The sequence below is a fragment of the Kogia breviceps genome, chromosome 2, assembly GCF_026419965.1.
Source record: "Kogia breviceps isolate mKogBre1 chromosome 2, mKogBre1 haplotype 1, whole genome shotgun sequence".
NCBI lineage: Eukaryota > Metazoa > Chordata > Mammalia > Artiodactyla > Physeteridae > Kogia > Kogia breviceps.
This window is the reverse complement of record NC_081311.1, coordinates 30,829,933-30,849,078: the sequence shown is the minus strand read 5'-3', so window position 1 is coordinate 30,849,078 and position 19,146 is coordinate 30,829,933. Positions and strand designations below refer to the sequence as shown.

Below are 19,146 nucleotides of genomic sequence, written 5' to 3'. Positions count from 1 at the left end.
CAGGCTGAGAGCTGGATTGTAAGTCTGACAAAAAGGAACTGGTGGCCTGAGGAGGAAGAGGAAGCCGTCTGGAAACTATTGTAAGCAAGCCGGTGCTCACAACCAGAGGCCAGATGTGGAGACAGTTACTTGAGAGAAGACAGACGTTAAGTGTTGGGTTCGAGTCTGAACTTACGTTCCACATGACACGGAGCAAGGATTTAACCTCTCTGAGTCTGCATTTCATATTCCTTAAAGTGGTAATAATACTACTGAACACATTGGGCTGCTCTCTCTGTGGTTTCAATGCGAAAGGTATGTTTGTCAAAATGCGTACAGCTCCGTAAATGTTGTTAGTGGTACCTTGTAAAGGGTGCCATGGTGCACTTTTGCCACCAGAGGGAGCTCTGCAAACAAGCAGTTAAAGCCAAAACCGTACCAGAGACAGCTGCAAACAGCAACAATGGCTGAGCGGCTGGGGTTTTGCAAATCAGATGCGGAGATGAAAAGGCCCAGGGTAGTGGCAGCCTTCCTATCCTTTTCCTAGACAGTAGACACTGCGGGCCTGCAAACCGAGTCTGCGACATGATTGGATACAGCCCCTGGACGAACCGTCAGTCTAGAATGAGCACTGGAGGTCCACAGCCTCCCTGCCGGCCCTCCACCCTGAGGCATCTGCTCAGAGCCTCCTCAAGAAGACATGTGATGCCAGGAGAGGGGACAAGAGGCATCCAGATGGCCTGAGCACACTCTTTCCCACCCTGCACCCCAGGGTTCACCTTTTTTGTGAAGGACTAACCACCTCGACCCTGAATTCCAGCAACATCTTCCACCCAGAGGCAGTGGCCATCTCCATGACTAGCCACATATATATGGCTAATAAGAACCACTCACGTTTGTAGGATGGGTCCTGTAGTCAGACCCTCAGGATTAGAATTCAAGTACTACCACTTGCTGTCTGACCTTGAGCCAGTCGTCTTCCTCTCTGAGCCTCAGTTTTCCTCATCTGTAAAACGGAGGTAAGAATGCCTACCCTACCCATAGGGTTTATGAGAACTAAATAAGATAAACACATGTAAAAGTGCTTAACACTGCCTTGCATATAATGAGAAGGCAATAAATGTGAGCTCATTATTATAATCCAAAACACTCTCCTTGAGTAACAAAACAGCTTCTCAGCTACTATCTAAGTGAGGAGGACAGAGCACGTGTCCTCACTTCACAGATGGGGAAATATGGTTCCAAGGAGTTGAGTGACACCCCTAAGGTCACACAGGCGATCAATAGGCAAAAGCTGGGAGATTCAACTCGTAGCCAAGGAGCACCCTCTGTAGCCACCGCTCTTAAAAGCCTCCTTGAGGCTCATGTAGAAGGAACAGGGCTTCTGCGTCCAAAGCACTGAGCCCAGGGCCAGCAGGAAGGCCTTTTTTAGGTCATTGGGGCTGTAATCTGTTATGACACTAGGCAGGAGGAAACGGAAGTTGATGCTTAGCCTCTTGCCCTAAACAAAGAGGAAGCGATGGTTTGGATGTTTGACTTAGGGCTCAAGCTCTGGTGGGGGGAGAAGGGCTTTGTCACCCTGGGCAGCCCATCATGACCCTGGCAGTGGAGTTGCAACTGCTCCAGAACATTTTCCTAACTGTTGAAACGGTGTCAACAACCAGGCTTTGGGCTTAGGCAAGCTTGCATTTGGAACCACATCCTAGGTGTGCCTATGGGCAGGCAGCTGACCTTTCTAAGCCACAGTTTCCTCATCTGAAAATGGGGCTGCTGTTTGGAGGCTGAAATGAGATCACATGTGCCAAATGCTTAGCACCGTGCCTGGCACAGGGGCATGAGTGAATGGCCGGGTATACTAAAGAGGAAGTGTGTTTCCCTTCTGGTGTAGAGAGGACCCGTATCTGGGCATGGCAGATGCGCCCTTGCTCAAAGGGAGAACTGTCTCCAAGGTGGAGTCCACCCTTTCTTCCCACCTGGCAGCAGGTGTCCATGGCTGGCAGAAGGGAGTCTGGGTAAGGAGAGACAGTGTGATCACCACTGCCTGGCATCCTGATTCCCATAAAGCCAGTCTTGGACTTCCCTGGTGGTGCAGTGGTTAAGAACCCTCCTGCCAATGCAGGGGACATGGGTTCAATCCCTGGTCTGGGAAGATCCCACACACTGCGAAGCAACTAAGCCCGTGCGCCACAACTACTGAGCCTGAGCTCTAGAGCCTGCGAGCCACAACTACTGAGCCCGCATGCCACAACTACTGAAGTCCTCACACCTAGAGCCCGTGCTCCGCAACAAGAGAAGCCACTGCAATGAGAAGCCTGTGCACCACAGTGAAGAGTAGCCCCCGAGCTTCCCTGGTGGCGCAGTGGTTGAGAATCCACCTGCAGATGCAGGGGACACGGGTTCGTGCCCCGGTCTGGGAAGATCCCACATGCCGTGGAGCGGCTGGGCCCGTGAGCCATGGCCGCTCGCTGGGCCTGTGCGTCCGGAGCCTGTGCTCCACAGAGGGAGAGGCCACAGCAGTGAGAGGCCCGCGTACCACCAAAAAAAAAAAAAAAAGTAGCCCCCGCTCGCTGCAACTAGAGAAAGCCCGTGCGCAGCAACGAAGAACCAATACAGCCAAAAATAAATAAAAAGAATTGCATTTTGCTTCTCTGCCTCCCACTGATTGTGAACCCCCTGAGAAAAGGAACCATTCTGGTCCACTCTTTTTTTTTTTTTTTTTTTTATGCGGGCTTCTCATTGCAGTGGCTTCTCTTGTTGCAGAGCATGGGCTCTAGGTGTGTGGGCTTCAGTAGTTGTGGCTCACGAGCTCTAGAGCACAGGCTCAGTAGTTGTGGCACATGGGCTTAGTTACTCTGCAGCATGTGGGATCTTCCTGGACCAGGGCTCAAACCCATGTCCCCTGCATTGGCAGGATGATTTTTTTTTTTTTTTTTTTTTTGCGGTACGCGGGGCTCTCACTGTTGTGGCCCCTCCCGTTGCGGAGCACAGGCTCCGGATGCACAGGCTCAGAGGCCATGGCTCCCGGGCCCAGCCGCTCCGCGGCACGTGGGATCCTCCCAGACCGGGGCACAAACCCGTGTCCCCTGCATCGGCAGGCGGACTCTCAACTACTGCGCCACCAGGGAAGCCCTGGCAGGAGGATTCTTAACCACTGCACCACCAGGGAAGTCCCTCTGGTCCACTCTTTTGTCACAGAGCCCACCACAGTGTTGGCACATAGTAGGAGTGCAACACATTTATTTGCCAAATGAATACATGACATTAGCTGAGCTCAGCTAGAGGCACAAGAGAGGTTTGGGTAAAGGTTTGGGGGGTCTAAGAAGATGCCCCCACATAAGAGGACTGTCAGAGGGCTATCTTTTTTTTTTTAATAAGCTGACCTTTAGGTATGTAACCAATTTTCTCTCTTTTTTAAAAATAGTTTATTTATTTGCTTACTTATTTTAGCTGCGCCGGGTCTTAATTGCAGCACGCGGGATCTTTAGTTGCGGCATTCGGACTCCTTAGCTGTGGCATGCAAACTCTTAGTTGTGGCATGCATGCGGGATCTAGTTCCCCGACCAGGGATTGAACCTAGGCCGCCTGCATTGGGAGCGTGGAGTATTACCCACTGGGCCACCAGGGAAGTCACTGTCAGAGGTCTATCTTTGATGAGAAGGTGAGTTTTTGAAAGTAAAACTGGCAAAGTAGATTGGGAGCAGATCCTGTCTGTCCTTGAGGGCCAGGCTAAGGGGTCTGAATTTTTTGAAAAACTTTATTCTATAAATTTATTTATTTATGGCTGCATTAGGTCTTCGTTGCTGTGCACAGGCCTTCTCTAGTTGTGAATGGGGGCTACTCTTCGCCTGCAGTGCGTGGGCTTCTCATTGTGGTAGCTTCTCTTTCTGTGGAGCACAGGCTCTAGGCACATGGGTTTCAGTAGTTGTGGCACACAGGCTCAGTAGTTGTGGCACATGGTCTTAGTTGCTCTGTGGCATGTGGGATCTTCCTGGACCAGGGCTCGAAATCATGTCCCCTGCATTGGCAGGTGGATTCTTAACCACTGTGCCACCAGGGAAGTCCCAGGGGTCTGAATTTTAATAGGAAGTTTTGGAAGCATCTTACACTCATGATCCTGCTGAGTCCTCACAACCAGGCTGTGCAGGAGGTGTTATTATTGTCAACCAAACAACAATAACAACAATAAACACACACACACACACACACATACAAGGCTGCAAATAAGATAAGAGTTTATTTTGTTCTTAAGAATTGCAATTCTGGAGACACAAATTTGGGTGAAACCTAAAGAGTGTTCCAGGGAAGGGAGTCAGGGGATTTTAAAGGCAAAAGCCATAGGCTGCACTCTGGCACAAGAAAGGAAATGTTTGTCCTTAAAGGATAGGCTGTCACAAGTGTTTTAGGGTAAGGGTCTGATAAATACCTTAAGTTTCTGGAACATTGGGCAGATGTCCTGGATGCCTGCATTAAGGTAATAAGTGCTCAGAAGGTCAGATTTCTATCCAGGCCGAGACATGCATAAGTCACACTTCCTCAAAGGCCTCCCAGCTCCATTTCAGAGTGCTGTCTTAGCAACACTGACTCCATTTTGATTTTCCTTTCACATCATTATCCACATTTTACAGATGGAGAAACCAAAGCTGTGGAAAGTCAAGTAACTTGCTTAAAAGTTCCCAACAGCATTAAATGGTAGAGTTGGAATTGTAACTTACTTTTCTCTCAAGTCCTTTTCCTCATGACCAGCTAGTTACAAAGAGATGAAAGTAGCCTCGTTCTCACGTCCAGCACTCACAGGCTGGTTGGGGTGACAGCAAAAAAACCCGGTGGTGATGATCAGTGCCATCATCCAGGTACGTCCAGGAGGACGGGAGCCCCGAGCCCGGCTGGGTGTGGGTAGGCCTCAGAGGAGAGTTAGGGGTAGCTTTCAGGTAAAACGTGACAGTCTTGGTCTATTCGGGATGCTATAACAGGATACCATCAACTTGGTGGCTTATAAACATCAGAAATTTGTTTTTCACAGTTCTGGAGGCTGGGAAGCCCCAGATCAAGGTACAGGCAGATTCAGTGTCAGGTGAGGGCCACTTCCTGATCCATAGACTGCTGTCTTCTTGCTGTGTCCTCACAGGGCAAAAAGGGCAAGGGAGCACTGTGGGCTTTCTTTTATAAGGTTCTAATCCCATGAGCCCTCATGACCTAATCACCTCCTATAGCCTCCACCTCCCACTGCCATCACATTGAGGGTTAGGATTTCAACAGATGAATTTAGGGAGGACATAAACATTCAGTCCATTGCAGTGACATTGGAGCTGCACAGTGACTTGAAGTTGACCTGAAAGTTAGAGGTATGGGCCAGGCCGAGGGAACAGCAGCTGCAAAGGCACAGAGGCTAGGGGTAGCATAACATGTGTGCTCTAGAGGTGGGTGCTCGTTAGAGACTACTGCACCAGTACAGGCAAGGAACAATGAGGTCTGACGCCAAAGCAGTAGCGGTAGGAGCAAAGAGGAGAGGACAGATTGAAAAATATGTTCAGGAGGTGGAATGGGCGGCACTCACTGACTGACCGGTTATGAGCGATGAGCAGGGCTGCAGTGTGCAGTTGTGCAGACTGTGGACTGCTCAGTTTCCCAGCTGAGAGATCTGAAATCCCATCCTCATGGGAGCCTGGTCTAGAAGAAGGGCTGGTCTTTTGCTAATTAACCCAGACATCACAGAGAGTAGCAATAGCCTTAGAAGGGAGGAGAAATTACTCCCAGGGAGGTGACATTCCAGAATATGAGTGGAGGGTGTCTATGGAAGATACCACCTCTCAACAGCTGAAACAAAAAGCTGAATCTCTGACTTACTTCAGGAAGACAGAGCACTGTCTGTGGGGCAATCTCCTTGAGTGGAGCAGGGAAGTGACCCTCTATGCGGTGCTGTGAGGTGTGAAGGTCAGTGATGGGCGTGCTTAGGGAAGGGAGAGCTTAGGCATTGGCTGGTGAACTGAAGTCTGGCTGTTGCTGATCGGCTGGCTTACAGAAGAGTGGTCCCCGAGGCAAACTGTCATTGTTCAATTAAAGGGAGATGAGCTATCGTTGCTTAAATGGTTTAAAACCCTTTGGGGTGGTTACTTGTTGCCATGGCAACAGGACAGTCTTTGGGGTATGAGAACTTTTTTTTTTTCTTCGACTGACAGCTGGCTTAAACCATTCACCCCTCCCCCACAGGGGCGTTTAACGATGGACCATGTTTCTCAAGGGGTTAAATCTCCAGAGGGATTTAGGGGCTGTTTGGAGCGAGACACCTGCCTGGTCCAGGCAGTGGCAATCAGGTCCAGTTTCTGTCATCTTCCCTCCAAATCCTGGGCCTGGGCTGATCCCAATAAGGGACAAGGGAAATTAGTTGTATAACAGGGGAAGGTCCTGGCCTGGGGGAAGGTCACATATCAAATCAAAAATAGGACCTAGGAGTGAATGAAATTTTATCTGGGCACCTTACTGAGGACTAGAGCCAGGGAAACAGCCTCTCAGAGAGCTCTGAGGAACTGCTCTGGGAAGGTAAGGGAGGAGCCAGGATACATAATTGTGTTTGCTGAAAAGACAAAATAAAAAAACACAAAACCCCTCCAAAAACCCATGCAGTCAAACATCAAAAGTTTACTGCTAATCACAAAAACCAGACATCTCCAATTAATGAAATGTCTGTTTTACACTTAGAATTTAATCCAAAGAAACATAGACTAGGAAAACAGTTTGATGTGAAGGAGAATCGATGGGTTGGCTTATTGCCCTGTTTTGAGCATTTTTATCATCATAGTTCTCATACGCAGGGCCTAGAGGCAGAGGACCTGGTGCACACGCGGTGGTTTCTTTTCAGAGACTGAGAGTTCCATAATCCGGGGAGAAGGGTTTTTACTATGGCTGGGCTGGACACTCAAGTCTGAAGCTGCGTTCTGAGGTTGGAGAAGAAAGGGTTTTGTCAGGGGAGCTTTAGGAAGCCAGTTCCAGCCAGTTCCAGCTCTATCTTCAGATGGCAACTGTAGAAGGCTGTGAAGCATGTGTTTTACCTTTCCTTGAAGCCGTGCTTCCTCTCTTAGAAGCTCAGAGTCTTGAGACATGAGCCACAATCATCTGGGTTCACTTTCCAAGGCAGGAGTCCTCTCCTCCTGAGGCACCAGCTGAGCTGGGGAGATCTGAGCATCACGCGATGAGTTTGCAAGATGTTGAACAAATAAAGACGTGGTGTCCTGATGGGGAGTCCTGTGGGCTGAACGGCAGCCGCCCGCCCCACCTTCCACCCAGCAGAAAACGCCTTCGCCCCACTGGGATTCTAAATCGGGTCCTTCACTGAATGTTTGATACTTGATAAGGGCGTTATCCTTCTGCAGAAAAAAATAAATGGGAAGGGAAGCTTGAGAGGGGCCTTTATTATTTTAAGGGACAAACGAGGGAAATGGGGCTGTGATCACTGATTATCTGAGTTTTTGCAGCAGCTGAACCAACAAGCTTTGTGGTTGGAAGCTGTTCGAGTCCTGGGAATTTCCCTGAGGCCTGAGGAATTAGAGCACTGAGCTAGAAGGGAGGCTGTCTGCCCTAAGAGTTCAGGGATTAGAGGCTGGCTGGGGGCCCCAGGAAGAGATGAGAGGTGTCACTGATGAATGTCCCTGACCAGGAGATGAGAGTAAAGAAGGCTCCGGAGCACAGGCCCCCACCCCCATGCACCATGCAGGAAGGAGGGCTTATTTGGCCATAGTTACTCCCTGCCGGGCAGGGAGGGAAGGAGGTGACCTGTTTGGGAGCTGTGCAGTGGGTCCCTCAGGCTGCTCCCCCAAATGCGCCCCCAGCTGTGATCAGAGCCTTCACACTGCTTGGTTCTCAGGTTATGTGAATGTGCTCCTGTATCCACCCACTTCTTTAGAAGGGCCCAGAAATCAGCCCTGACAAATGTCTATGTGTCTTGTGTTCAGGAGAGATAACAATTAAGATTTAAAAAAAAAAACGTAGTAGAGGGCAACATACACTGGTTTATCCTTACCCTTTACTGTCATTTGAGAAATCTTGGTTTGATAGGCTCTAAGCTTCTTCCCAGATTTGTGATGCTGTGGTAGATGCTGAATGAATCCCAATCTCTGCCCAAGAATTCTGACTTCCAGCTGCAAAGCTTTCACAGTCCTCACGTGGTTCCCCCCCGGTCCCCTTCTTTTCTGGATTTCTCTGGGCTCCTGCCTTTCCCTGACACAGCAAGCCCCAACTTTGGGGCCCTTCTCCGTGGATCACCTCTGACTTCTCACTGATGAACCCACTCCCCTGCTCATCTCCTGTGCTTTTGAAAGGCTCACCTCACTTTCATCACCTGTTACATGTGGAGTGGAGGTGGCTGGAGGTGGGGACTTGCAGTGGAGAATTATCAAGGTCTCTCCTAGCTCTGACACTCAAGGACACTCAGGGAGTTGGCCATGGGCAAAGGCATCATGCTTAGTGCTTGTGTATGGGTGTATAAATAGGGATGTGGTAGCCACCCTCAAGGAGTTTCTAGTTGAGTGGATCTGGCATATACATAAAAAAATCTCTGATGCTCCAAGGTAGATATGCTGTGAGTTAATCAGAGCTCCTCAGAATTCCAAGGAGATGAGAGATCCATTCTGGAGGCAGAGGGGGTTGGTGAAAGCAATAAAGTAGGACTTCCCGGGCTCTTTCCCAAGGCTGGCGGCACAGAAGCACTTGGCCTGCTGCCCAAAGTATTCTAGTTATCTGCTCAGTTCCAATCCCAGTGGGCAAGGGATCCCTTACCAGGCATTCTCCTGGAGAGGAAATCTGTCCATAGACCCTCAGATTCATATGCTCTAAATCAGTACCTCATTAAATCTTTTTTGTCTTCTTGGTCACATTGCTAATAGTATTTATTATTAATATGTTAATAATACATTATTATTATTTATGGCTATTTGCTGGTGTGAAAAGCCCTGGGAGGGCCTGGGCATCAGTACTGGGATGACCAAGCAGAGGAATGACCAGAGGGAGAGCTTCCAAAGAGGGATTCTTCCAAGGTCCCCCATGTGGGCCATGCCAGGAGCTTGAACAAGGAAGCCTTCCAGGACAGTTCTCGCTTTGCAGCCCTGGGCAACTGTAAGCTCCAAGTGCAGCTTTTAGTGCTGGACCTCATCCCAGTCACCTCCCTGGTCACTGATTTCCATCTTCTCCCAGCTGCAGAGGAGGAAGGCAGTGGAGCACTGTGGTTAGAGTGCATGCTAGGCCACTGGACTGTCTCGGTTTGAGTCTTGGTTTCTTCTTCACTTCTGCTCCAAGCTGTGACTTTGGACAAATTATTTCCCCAGGCCTCAGTTTCTTCATCTGTGGAATGGAGCTATAATAGTACCTATATTATATGAATTGCTGGAAGGTTGAGATAATACATTAAAACACTTGACACGCTAAACTTTCACAAACAGTAGATGACATATCTAAAAGTCAGTCTTATGTATTTTGGTTCATGTCATTCCCAAAGTGCCTCTTCTCTGCCTCTCAAACCCTTCCCACTCTTCAAGGTCAATAAATGCCTAAAATGCAACAAATATGTGGAGGCCGCAGAGAGTAGTAGGTCAGATAAGCGTGGACTTGGGAGCCAGCCATCCTAGGCCTGAATCTTGGTTCCTCTAACCTTAGGCAAATTACTTCATCCCTCAGTTTCTTCATCAGTAAATAGGGACACAATAGTACTAGCCTCATAAGATCATCATGAGGATATGAGGATTAAATGAGTTAATGTTTGTAAAGCACTCATAACACTGCCTGGCATGTAGTAGGTGCTTTATGAGTGCATGCTAAAATTTTTTCTATAATCTGTCAAAATATAGCACACGGCACAATTTCATTGTTAGCTGTTTCCATGTGGGTCTTATTTGCACTTCACCTGCTATGAAGGGTTGAAAACACATTCAACCCATCTTTGACCCTAGTCCACTGCCTGATTCATGTTTGGTGCTCAAAGTGGCTAGATTGAAATAAACCAGGAAAAGGGGCATGGGCACCAGAGAGCTGTCCAGATAAAGCAGATAACTGAAACTGCTGATTGGGTGTAAGGCAGGCACAGGCAGTAACTTTCTCTTCCTGGAGTGTTTGATCGGCCTAGAATTTGCTTCACTGTGGTTGGTCCAGGAAGCACTGGCCAGAGGCTGTGAGAAACTAGAAGGTGGGACAAAAGGCCCTCTGTTAGATAAAGAGCATGGCTTTCGAACCAGCAGTCAGAACCCGTGTCGTTATGGAGATCAGTGTCCATGGAAATGACCATGGACACTGATGGACACCATGGACACCACCATTCACTGAGCACCTTCCAGGTAGATAGGCACCAGCTAAGTATTTACTACGTCCAGTTACAGATCGGGCGGAGCGAGGATAAGCGAGATACAAAGCGAATAAAATGGAAGAGTGAAGATTGGAACACAGGTGTGTGAATCACACCCTGAGTACGGATGGGAAAGTGTGACCTGGCCGAGCCAAGCGCGATTCAAATGATAAAGACCATTTTATTACAACGAAGGGCTTATGGATAACGGCAATATGACCACACTCCGCCCAGCAGGCACACCCGGGAACAGCCCGAAGGTTCAACCTCCCTTCGGCGCTTACGTGCGCTCCGTGACTACCGCGGCGGACGCGGGGCCGGCGACGGAGGCCGCATGCGCCCTGGCGTCCTGGAGGGCGCCCCTTCCTCCAGGCGGCTGCAGCGCCCGCACGGGGCGCATGCGTACATCCGGCGGGCGGAGGGCGGCCCTGAGCCAGTGGAAAGATTTGGCCGAGCAAGTGAGAGGGAGCCGGCCGGTGGAGCGCGAGCGCGCAGGCGCGGCCGGGGTAGGACAGCGACTACGGAATCTCGGTGATCCCCAGTCTGCGCCGCACCCCGAGCCGCAGCCATGGCCGCCTACAAGCTGGTGCTGATCCGGCACGGCGAGAGCGCGTGGAACCTGGAGAATCGTTTCAGCGGCTGGTACGACGCCGACCTGAGCCCGGCCGGGCACGAGGAGGCGAAGCGCGGTGGGCAGGCGCTGCGAGGTGCGGAGCGGGCCGGGGCAGTGGGTGGGGGCTGCGAAGGCTCGGGCAAGCGCCGCTGGGTGAGGGCCGCTTGGCCGCCCCCGAACACCTCCGGAGAGCGCCTTCTCTCTAACAGTTTATTTTGCAGTTGAAAAAAGGGGCCCAGGGTGGGGGATCGACTTGCTCAAGGTCACCCAGCGGAGTGTGAGGGGCCGTGCCAGGAAGAGGACCCGGGCGGTAGCCCCGCAGCTTACTGCGCTCTCCACGACACAGCCTTGCGAAATTCCTCCTCTTCCTAGTCCGAGCACTTAGTAACTCGGGCACGGGTTGCTAAATGGGATGCCCGGTGTCTTCCAGCAGCTATAACCAAGCTTACTCAAGAGGACGCTGGGGATCCTGGTGAAGCGGCAGGCCACATGCTTCTCCCCGCTGCGGGGGAGTGACGCGGCCCCAGGGGCCGGGGAGGGGCGGGGGGCGACCAACAGGGTTCTAGGTACAAAGACATCCACGTGCTTGTGTAGAATGCTGTTTAACAGCATTCCGCAAATCCTGTGTCCAAAATGCGTCCACAAATGTAATTGAGTGAATGAATGAATGAATGAAGAATTGGAGTAGATCCTCTTCACAGCCCTATAAATTATACAGGTTTTATTTCCCTCCTTCCCGTCGCTCCCTGGCCCTCTTTCCTAGTTGGGAAAGTGAGGATTGGAAAGATGACTTCTCCAAGGTCACATCTTATTCCTAGTGTGCCACCCTGGCCTCTGTTCTGGGGTTGAGTAACGGGTAGGTGCGAGGAACTGGTAGGCTGTTACGGGCAAAGGTGGAAGTGGCAGTGAGATAAGCTGGCTTACCCAGGCTTGCCCCCGCTGGCAGACAGCTCTTTGTGATTTTGAAACGCTAATAAGGAAGCATTCCCTGCTGCCAGCGATTCAAAGCGTCTCTGGGCTGAGGAGGTGCTTCCACCATCCTTCCCTGATCCCTTTTAACCTCTGGACAAAGCAGCAGCCATTAAAAAGGGTCACTGAAGCCTGGCTGATGTGAATCAGGTATTTGGCCCCAATTTGCTCTCTCTAGCTTCTTGCCTTCACTGTAGATCCTTTAGAAATGAAGAAAAGGTTCGGAAAGTCTGGGAAATGTAATCCTGCTGGGGATGTGTGTGAATACTTTGGGATGGCCTGGTGTGACCTCATACCGGTTAGGAGAGGCCAGGATAGGGAAAGTGCTGGTAAAGGAAGCCATTTTCTCTCCTGTCTGGCAGGAAGAACTGTATGGGTCTGTGGTGGTTTGCTGGTGACTTGCCTAGGACAAAGCAAATTGCAGCTGTCCTCCAAGACTGATCAAATGCCTTAACTTGTAATATCTTAAAATGACAGACCCTATTTCAGTTTTTAAGTAAGTGTTAGTAGCATTAGTTTCAAAAGAAATCCCATTTAAAATTTTAATAACTGTTTAGGGGCATCACAGATAGATAAACAGTGAACGACCAAAAGCAAAAACTGAATGATGAAGACCATGTGAATAACCTAATACTGTAAAAGACCTAAAATAACATTAAAGTCACCAGGGCTTTAAGTATTATAGGGTTTATGAAATCTTGAATGATTTCAGGAGGAAGCTACCAAGAACTGAGTTTCCCCATGCCGTCTTGCTCCTGGGGGCGGATGGAGTCCACACTGCACAACACCAGCTAACCCCATCCCTGGGAGTGTCCTAGACTATGCTTTTGTTTGATGGCCAAGTTGAAGGAAGAGGCTTTAGAGTCCTCTGTTAAGAGTTGTAATGGGAACTGCTCTTTTCCTCGGGGACTGACTTGTGTATCCAATGTGCAGCACTCCATTGCAAGTGGAAAATGCAGTGAAACAACCAGTAGCTTTTCAGCATGGAAGCTGAGGCTTGCACTGTGGATAGTCACTTCCCAGTGACTCAGCCTTTTATTGGGGAGCCATTCCTCCCCATAAGATTAGGGAGGGGATGGTAAGTGAGTCTACTAAGACTTGTCAGTGAGGCTGAGTGATGAAATCTGTGTCTTTTCCCTTGTGGGTTGTGGTGAGTTTCTTGGTGATTAATTCTCCCTTCCCCCATCAGTGTAGTTCTTACTGGCCTTATTCTCAGTTGAACGGCTGGCAGGAAAATTCACTTCACGTTTCATTAATTACTGTTGGCAACCTCGACATGAGGCAGTACGCAGGAAAGTTTGTGCTGAGTTTCAAAGAGGGCCTTGTAGCCTCACAGAAGAAAACGAATGTTTTCCTGGCCCATTACGTAAGGAAAGGGCCATCTCCCCATTAAAGTGGGAGGGAGAATAATCGTTTGTGAAACATGAAGTAAGACAAATAGTTGTAACTTACTGGTTGGGCCAACATAACTTGATACCACCCCTCAGTAACTGCTGTGTATGGACGAGAGGTTCATTTACAAATGCATCAGACAGTGCACAGCATTTGCTCTTTCTCCAATGAGTGGCTTCTCTTAAACTTGGTTTAACAATTGACGTAGGTAGATTATATTCTCAGGGTAGTGAGGTAATTTGATGATAGCAGAAAAGAACTGTGGATGAAGAGATTGTGATTGTGATTTCTATACTCTAGGGAAGGTATAATTTCATGCAACAAACTAGTTTTGTCGGCATCCTCTAAGAGCTCTTGCTGTGTCCTGATTGTTGAGAGTTCAAAATCCCATTTCTCCTAGACCAGAGGTTAGAGAGGACTGAAGTGTGTTAATAATTATCAATCAGAAGTGACAGTTGTAACTAAAATACAAACATCAGGATCCTTAGAAATTAGCAAACTATGGAGATAGCTAGAGGTGGTGGTTATGAGTTAGATTTAAAAAAAATAAATTTATTGATGTATTTATTTTTGGCTGCGTTGAGTATTCATTGCTGGGCTCGGGCTTTATTTTGTTGCAGCGAGCAGGGGCTAACTCTTTGCTGCGGTGCACAGGCTTCTCGTTGCGGAGCACGGGCTCTAGGCACGTGGGCTTCGGTAGTTGCAGCACGTGGGGTTTTTAGTTGCGGTTCGCAGGCTTTGGAGCACAGGCTTAGTAGTTGCAGCTAGCGGGCTTAGCTGCTCCGCTGCATGTGGGATGTTCCCAGACGAGGGCTCGAACCCGCTTCCCCTGCCTTGGCAGGCGGATTCTTAACCACCGTGCCACCAGGGAAGTCCCCTGTTAGATTTTAGAGTCATACAACCTGGGTTTTAATCTCTTTTGTGTAATAGCTGTGAGCTCGGATAATTTGCTTAACTCCTCTCGTTTCTATTTTCACCTGGTAAGATGGATTGTAATGATGTAACCTTATAGGATTGTTATGAAGATTAAATAAAACACAAAGTATTCAGTCCAGTGCCTGACAGATGGTTAGCTCTCTATAAGTATTAGATGTTATATTTATTAAAAGATTCCAAGTTTTTTGAATCCTTATCTTGAAAGAATTAAAGCAAATAAATTCTTAAAATGTGCTTAAGCACAGCACTCTGGGGATTGGGAAAAGTAGCCCAGATCTCAGGTTAGCTGGTTGACAGTACATTTGGGCCTTGGGTTAGATGAATTATTGGGGAACCACTGGGAAGTATCTTGTCAACTGTAACATAAATCAACAAATTTTATCTTCCCCGAAGGCAGAATATTGTTTTTCCTGCTAGGGTGTACAAAATAAAATATTTAACCAAATAATTTTCATTTGGCTTGTCTGTATGTGATGAAATTTATATGTAAGAAAATTCTGGCTCTAGGGAATTCCCTGGCGGTCCACTGGTTACAGCTCTTACTGCCGAGGGTCCGGGTTCAATCCCTGGTTGGGGAACTAAGATCCCACAAGCTACATGGCGTGGCCAAAAAGAAAGAAAATTCTTGCTCTAGAGTGGACCTGACTAGCTTATCACTTTGAACTTATAATTTCCAGATGCTGGCTATGAGTTTGACATCTGCTTCACCTCAGTGCAGAAGAGAGCAATTCGGACCCTCTGGACAGTGCTGGATGCCATTGACCAAATGTGGCTGCCAGTGGTGAGGACTTGGCGCCTTAATGAGCGACACTATGGGGGTCTGACTGGCCTCAATAAGGCAGAAACTGCTGCCAAGCACGGTGAGGCCCAGGTAAAGATCTGGAGGCGCTCCTATGATGTCCCACCACCTCCGATGGAGCCTGACCATCCCTTCTATAGCAACATCAGTAAGGTATGGACAAACAGAGGTTTGACTTGCTCCACCCAGGACCAGGGTATTAGAATCTGGGCTTCACTCTTTTAGCTTTTATTAGGGTCTGCCCAGACCCACTGAGTTTCTAATTTATGATAAAATAGTTACTTGTGTGTTTTTTTTTTTTTTTTGGCTGTGGGGCTTGTGGGATCTTAGTTCCCCAGCCAAGGATCAAACCTGTGCCCTCGTGAGTGAAAGCGCAGAGTCCCAACCACTGGACCACCAGGAAATTCCCTAAAATAGTTAATTGTAATCCCCCTTCTCCAAGGAATGACCTCCACTTGTTAAAAGATTTAGTTAAGAGTTTATGTTGTTTATCTAAAAAGAATATATCTTTTTTACATCTACTGCCATGTTTTAAAAAAACCCATCCATAGCTGATAGGGCCTTCCTAAGCCAATTGCAAGATAAAGTGAATTGGTTAGAGCCTTGTAGCCTACCTTTTTTTTTTCTCCTTTCCTAAGTTATGTTTCTTTTGAACTGTCAGTCTTCCCTATAGAGGGTAATGGGGGAGGGAGGGGCAGGATAATAATTATCCCCTTTCCCAAGCTCTCAGTGCCCTGGTGAGAGACTTTCACCCATCACTTTGATCGCTTAGGGGAAGAGAAATAGGCAGAACAGATGCAACTGGTAATAACTGATAAGCTTGGATTTTTTGTTGTTTAGGATCGTAGGTATGCAGACCTCACTGAAGATCAGCTGCCCTCCTGTGAGAGTCTGAAGGACACTATCGCCAGAGCTCTGCCCTTTTGGAATGAAGAAATAGTTCCCCAGATCAAGGAAGGGAAACGAGTACTGATTGCAGCCCATGGCAACAGCCTTCGGGGCATTGTCAAGCACCTGGAGGGTATGTACGTTTTTCAGAGGGGCCCTCAAAGAGGGCTAAAGCAGAACTGTCGCTAATCTGGACTTATTTAGTACGAAGGAGACCTTCAGGAAAGGGCTGGACATGTTGATAGCCTTAGAGACAGTCCAGATTGTCTCCTAGTAGAAACACACTCTCTCCTTGTTTCTCAAAGCATCCTCTGCAGAAGCAGAGGCGGCCAGACCCCACTGGGTGCTTGTTATACATGCAGAACCTCAGGTCCCACTTCAGACCTGATTGAGAAGATGCATCTATCACCCAGGTAATTCAGATACACATGGAAGTTTGAGATGCCCACCTCTAGACTAGGATTACCAGTCAAAACTGCTGATGAAAATCTTTCTTAATCACAACCTGGTACAACTCCACAGATGAATCTCAGTTTGCTCTTAAATTGTTTCACCCAAGGGCCTAGAGGCCCAGATGTGCTGAGTTTTGGCAGCCTGGATGGACTACATAGGACATTTGAGATATGTATAGTCCTGCTTTACTATGGGCTTCCAGATCTCACTTTGGGAGAGATACCTTTCATCCTTTTTTCTTGCTTTTCAGTGACTGAGAAATAAGTTACGGGGGCATTCCTTGGGTGAGCGATCTACTATAACACAGATCATTACCGTTAAGACAAATACCAGAAAGGGAGGGTGTCTTGTTTTAATTCCTACGAAAGTCTTTGGAGGACCTGTTTCCCCACCTGGAGGATGAATAGCAACGCTGGAGAGGTCTGTGGATTCATACCTTGCTTGACTGATCATAGCGGGGTGTATTTTCAGGTCTCTCCGAGGAGGCTATCATGGAGCTGAACCTGCCGACTGGCATTCCCATTGTCTATGAATTGGACAAGAACTTGAAGCCCATCAAGCCAATGCAGTTCCTGGGTGATGAAGAGACCGTGCGTAAAGCCATGGAGGCTGTGGCTGCCCAGGGCAAGGCCAAGAAGTGAGGTCGAGCAGCAGATAACTTTCCCAAGGATTACCCTTCCTCCCAAGCCCATCCATTCCTCTGCACCTTTCCCCTGCACACGTCACACTGACGACATCTGTAGGCATCTTAAGCTGTAGCTGCAGATGGGGAGCAGCGGCTCCCAATTTCATTTTAGCCATTTTATCTCTTGCACCCACTCCCTTCATACAGTCTAGTCAGAATGGCACCTCTGGGACATGGTCCTCAGTCCAAGCCAAGGGAAGACTTATCCAAGAGCGTTGTAACTGGGGCAGGGCATTGCTAGTGGTTTATTACTAGCAAGGACCTGCTTGAGTAGGGGATAGGGAGGAACCATGCCAAGGTGTGACCAATGAGGAGAAGCAAGAGAGCCTATTGGCAGTGTTCTCAGGTGACTGGGGGCTTTAGTCATTCCAGTGGAAGATGAATGTAACCTGCATGGTGATTCAATCAAACACTTCCTCCCTGACTCCAAAAGATTGGGATCAATCCTGAATGTTTATGTGTTGCATTTACTTTTACAAAAGAAAAATTTATATGTATATATAAATAAACTTAAAAAAAACCCTTCTGGGGTTTCTAGTGGCGGTTGAAATATTCCCACATGTGATCAGAAAATGAGCCATTCCTTACACCGTCATGGGAGAAGCTCCTTGACTTCTAAGGTGTAGGAGTTCATCCTGCTGTGTGTTTTAGAATCCCTCCCCCGCCTTATTGTTTTATGGCAGCGAATGCCTCTTGATCACATCCAAGTGTGTGTCTTTCACTGTGCCTGATTTCTGAATCATGTTCCGGTTGCTTGGCTCACCACTTAGGCCCATTACTCATTTGAGCATAACTGTAGTAAATCTTTTTTCCAGGTCAGTATGATAAAGGAGTGACGTGCAATATTTTCTGTGTCATGTGTGGTATGTCTTATCTGAGGAAATGAACTTGAACATTCAACTTGAAATGTCTCATTACCCAAGTCCTTGCATGACAGATTAAGAGCTTTTAGGACAACCAGTCACAACTTTACATAGCCTGGTCCCAGTTATCATGTATCTCACTGGGTTTTCAGTGTTGGAGAGCTGAACTCTATTCCTGTTGCCTCTCTACAGCTCTTGATCAGTGGTGCTGGTTACCGAACACTGGAAAATCAAATTCTGAAACTCTATTATGCCCTCTTTAGAGTAAGGTAAATGCTTGTTTACTAGACTTAAGCCAATCCTGTTTTCATTAGTAACTTTTAAACTTGATCCATACCTTTCTTTTTGGCCCCTAAAATTTTAACCCTGTCAGTCAACTAATTAACCACCTCAAAAATTACACATGCAGGAGAAAAGGGATGTACAGTTATCCCTTGGTATCTGCAGCAGGGGACTGGTTCCAGGACTCCTGTGGATACGAAAATTAACAGAAGCTAAAGTGCCTTATATAAAACTGAGTAGTACAGTTGGCCCTCCGTATTCACAGGTTTCACATCCATGAATAGGGAGGGCTGACTAATTATATACGTAATAGGGAAGGGGCACTACTCACATTTACCTTTTCTCTAAGGCCTTTGAAAAGATCACGAACGTGAGAAAGCCCATAATGCCTTTCTCTTCTAGTAGGAGCAAGTAACACCATCTATAAAGCTCTTATGAAGTGCCTCTATGCTAGCCATTTGGTAAGGTACGTTACCTACATAATTCCAATCTTGACAACCTCTGAAAGGGCTGGTATCCCCAGTTTACATAAGAGGAAACATGCTGAAAACGATAACAGAAACTTGCCAGAAGGTACACTACTAGTACTGGAACCCAGATGAATGTTACTGCAACTAAATCAATTCTTATTCCAAAATTTAAGTACTTTTAAGCATCTTGCTTTTCAAGTTTAGTTTTTTATTTGATCTACACATTAATCCTAGGCAGACCTTTAGTAATTTAAGTCTCCAGTAGCCTGGTGGGATGTTAGTTTACTCAGCTTGTACTGAATCTTAGACCAGAAGTTGGTAATTTTGTTTGATCAAGTGCTCTTCACCCAAATCAGGCTGGTTCAGCTTAGATTAATACTACTCTATGTCCTGACATCACTTGAGTTTACAGCAGTCTCCATTCCTTGCAACTTAGACTCCTGGCTAGAACTCCTGCCTTATGGGCAGGAAAATAACAGAAAGCCAGCCTCAT

At 47.8% G+C, this 19,146-nt stretch overlaps 1 protein-coding gene across 1 annotated transcript; it reads left to right on the top strand.

Moving 5' to 3' along the window:
• Nucleotides 1-425: 425 nt before the first annotated feature.
• PGAM1 (phosphoglycerate mutase 1) lies at nt 426-17,883 on the top strand. Its single transcript, XM_059054792.2, has 5 exons — nt 426-998; nt 10,332-11,010; nt 14,891-15,165; nt 15,853-16,033; nt 16,825-17,883. Exons 2-5 carry the CDS (start codon nt 10,872-10,874, stop codon nt 16,992-16,994), a joined length of 765 nt encoding a protein of 254 aa, XP_058910775.1. The 5' UTR covers nt 426-998; nt 10,332-10,871; the 3' UTR covers nt 16,995-17,883.
• The last annotated feature ends 1,263 nt before the right edge of the window (nt 17,884-19,146 follow it).

Coding starts and splice junctions, on each gene's coding strand:
- PGAM1 (XM_059054792.2), top strand. CDS start 10,872: ATGGCCGCCTACAAGCTGGTGCTGATCCGGCACGGCGAGAGCGCGTGG. Junction 11,011..14,890: donor CGGTGGGCAGGCGCTGCGAG/GTGCGGAGCGGG, acceptor TATAATTTCCAG/ATGCTGGCTATGAGTTTGAC. Junction 16,034..16,824: donor CATTGTCAAGCACCTGGAGG/GTATGTACGTTT, acceptor GTGTATTTTCAG/GTCTCTCCGAGGAGGCTATC.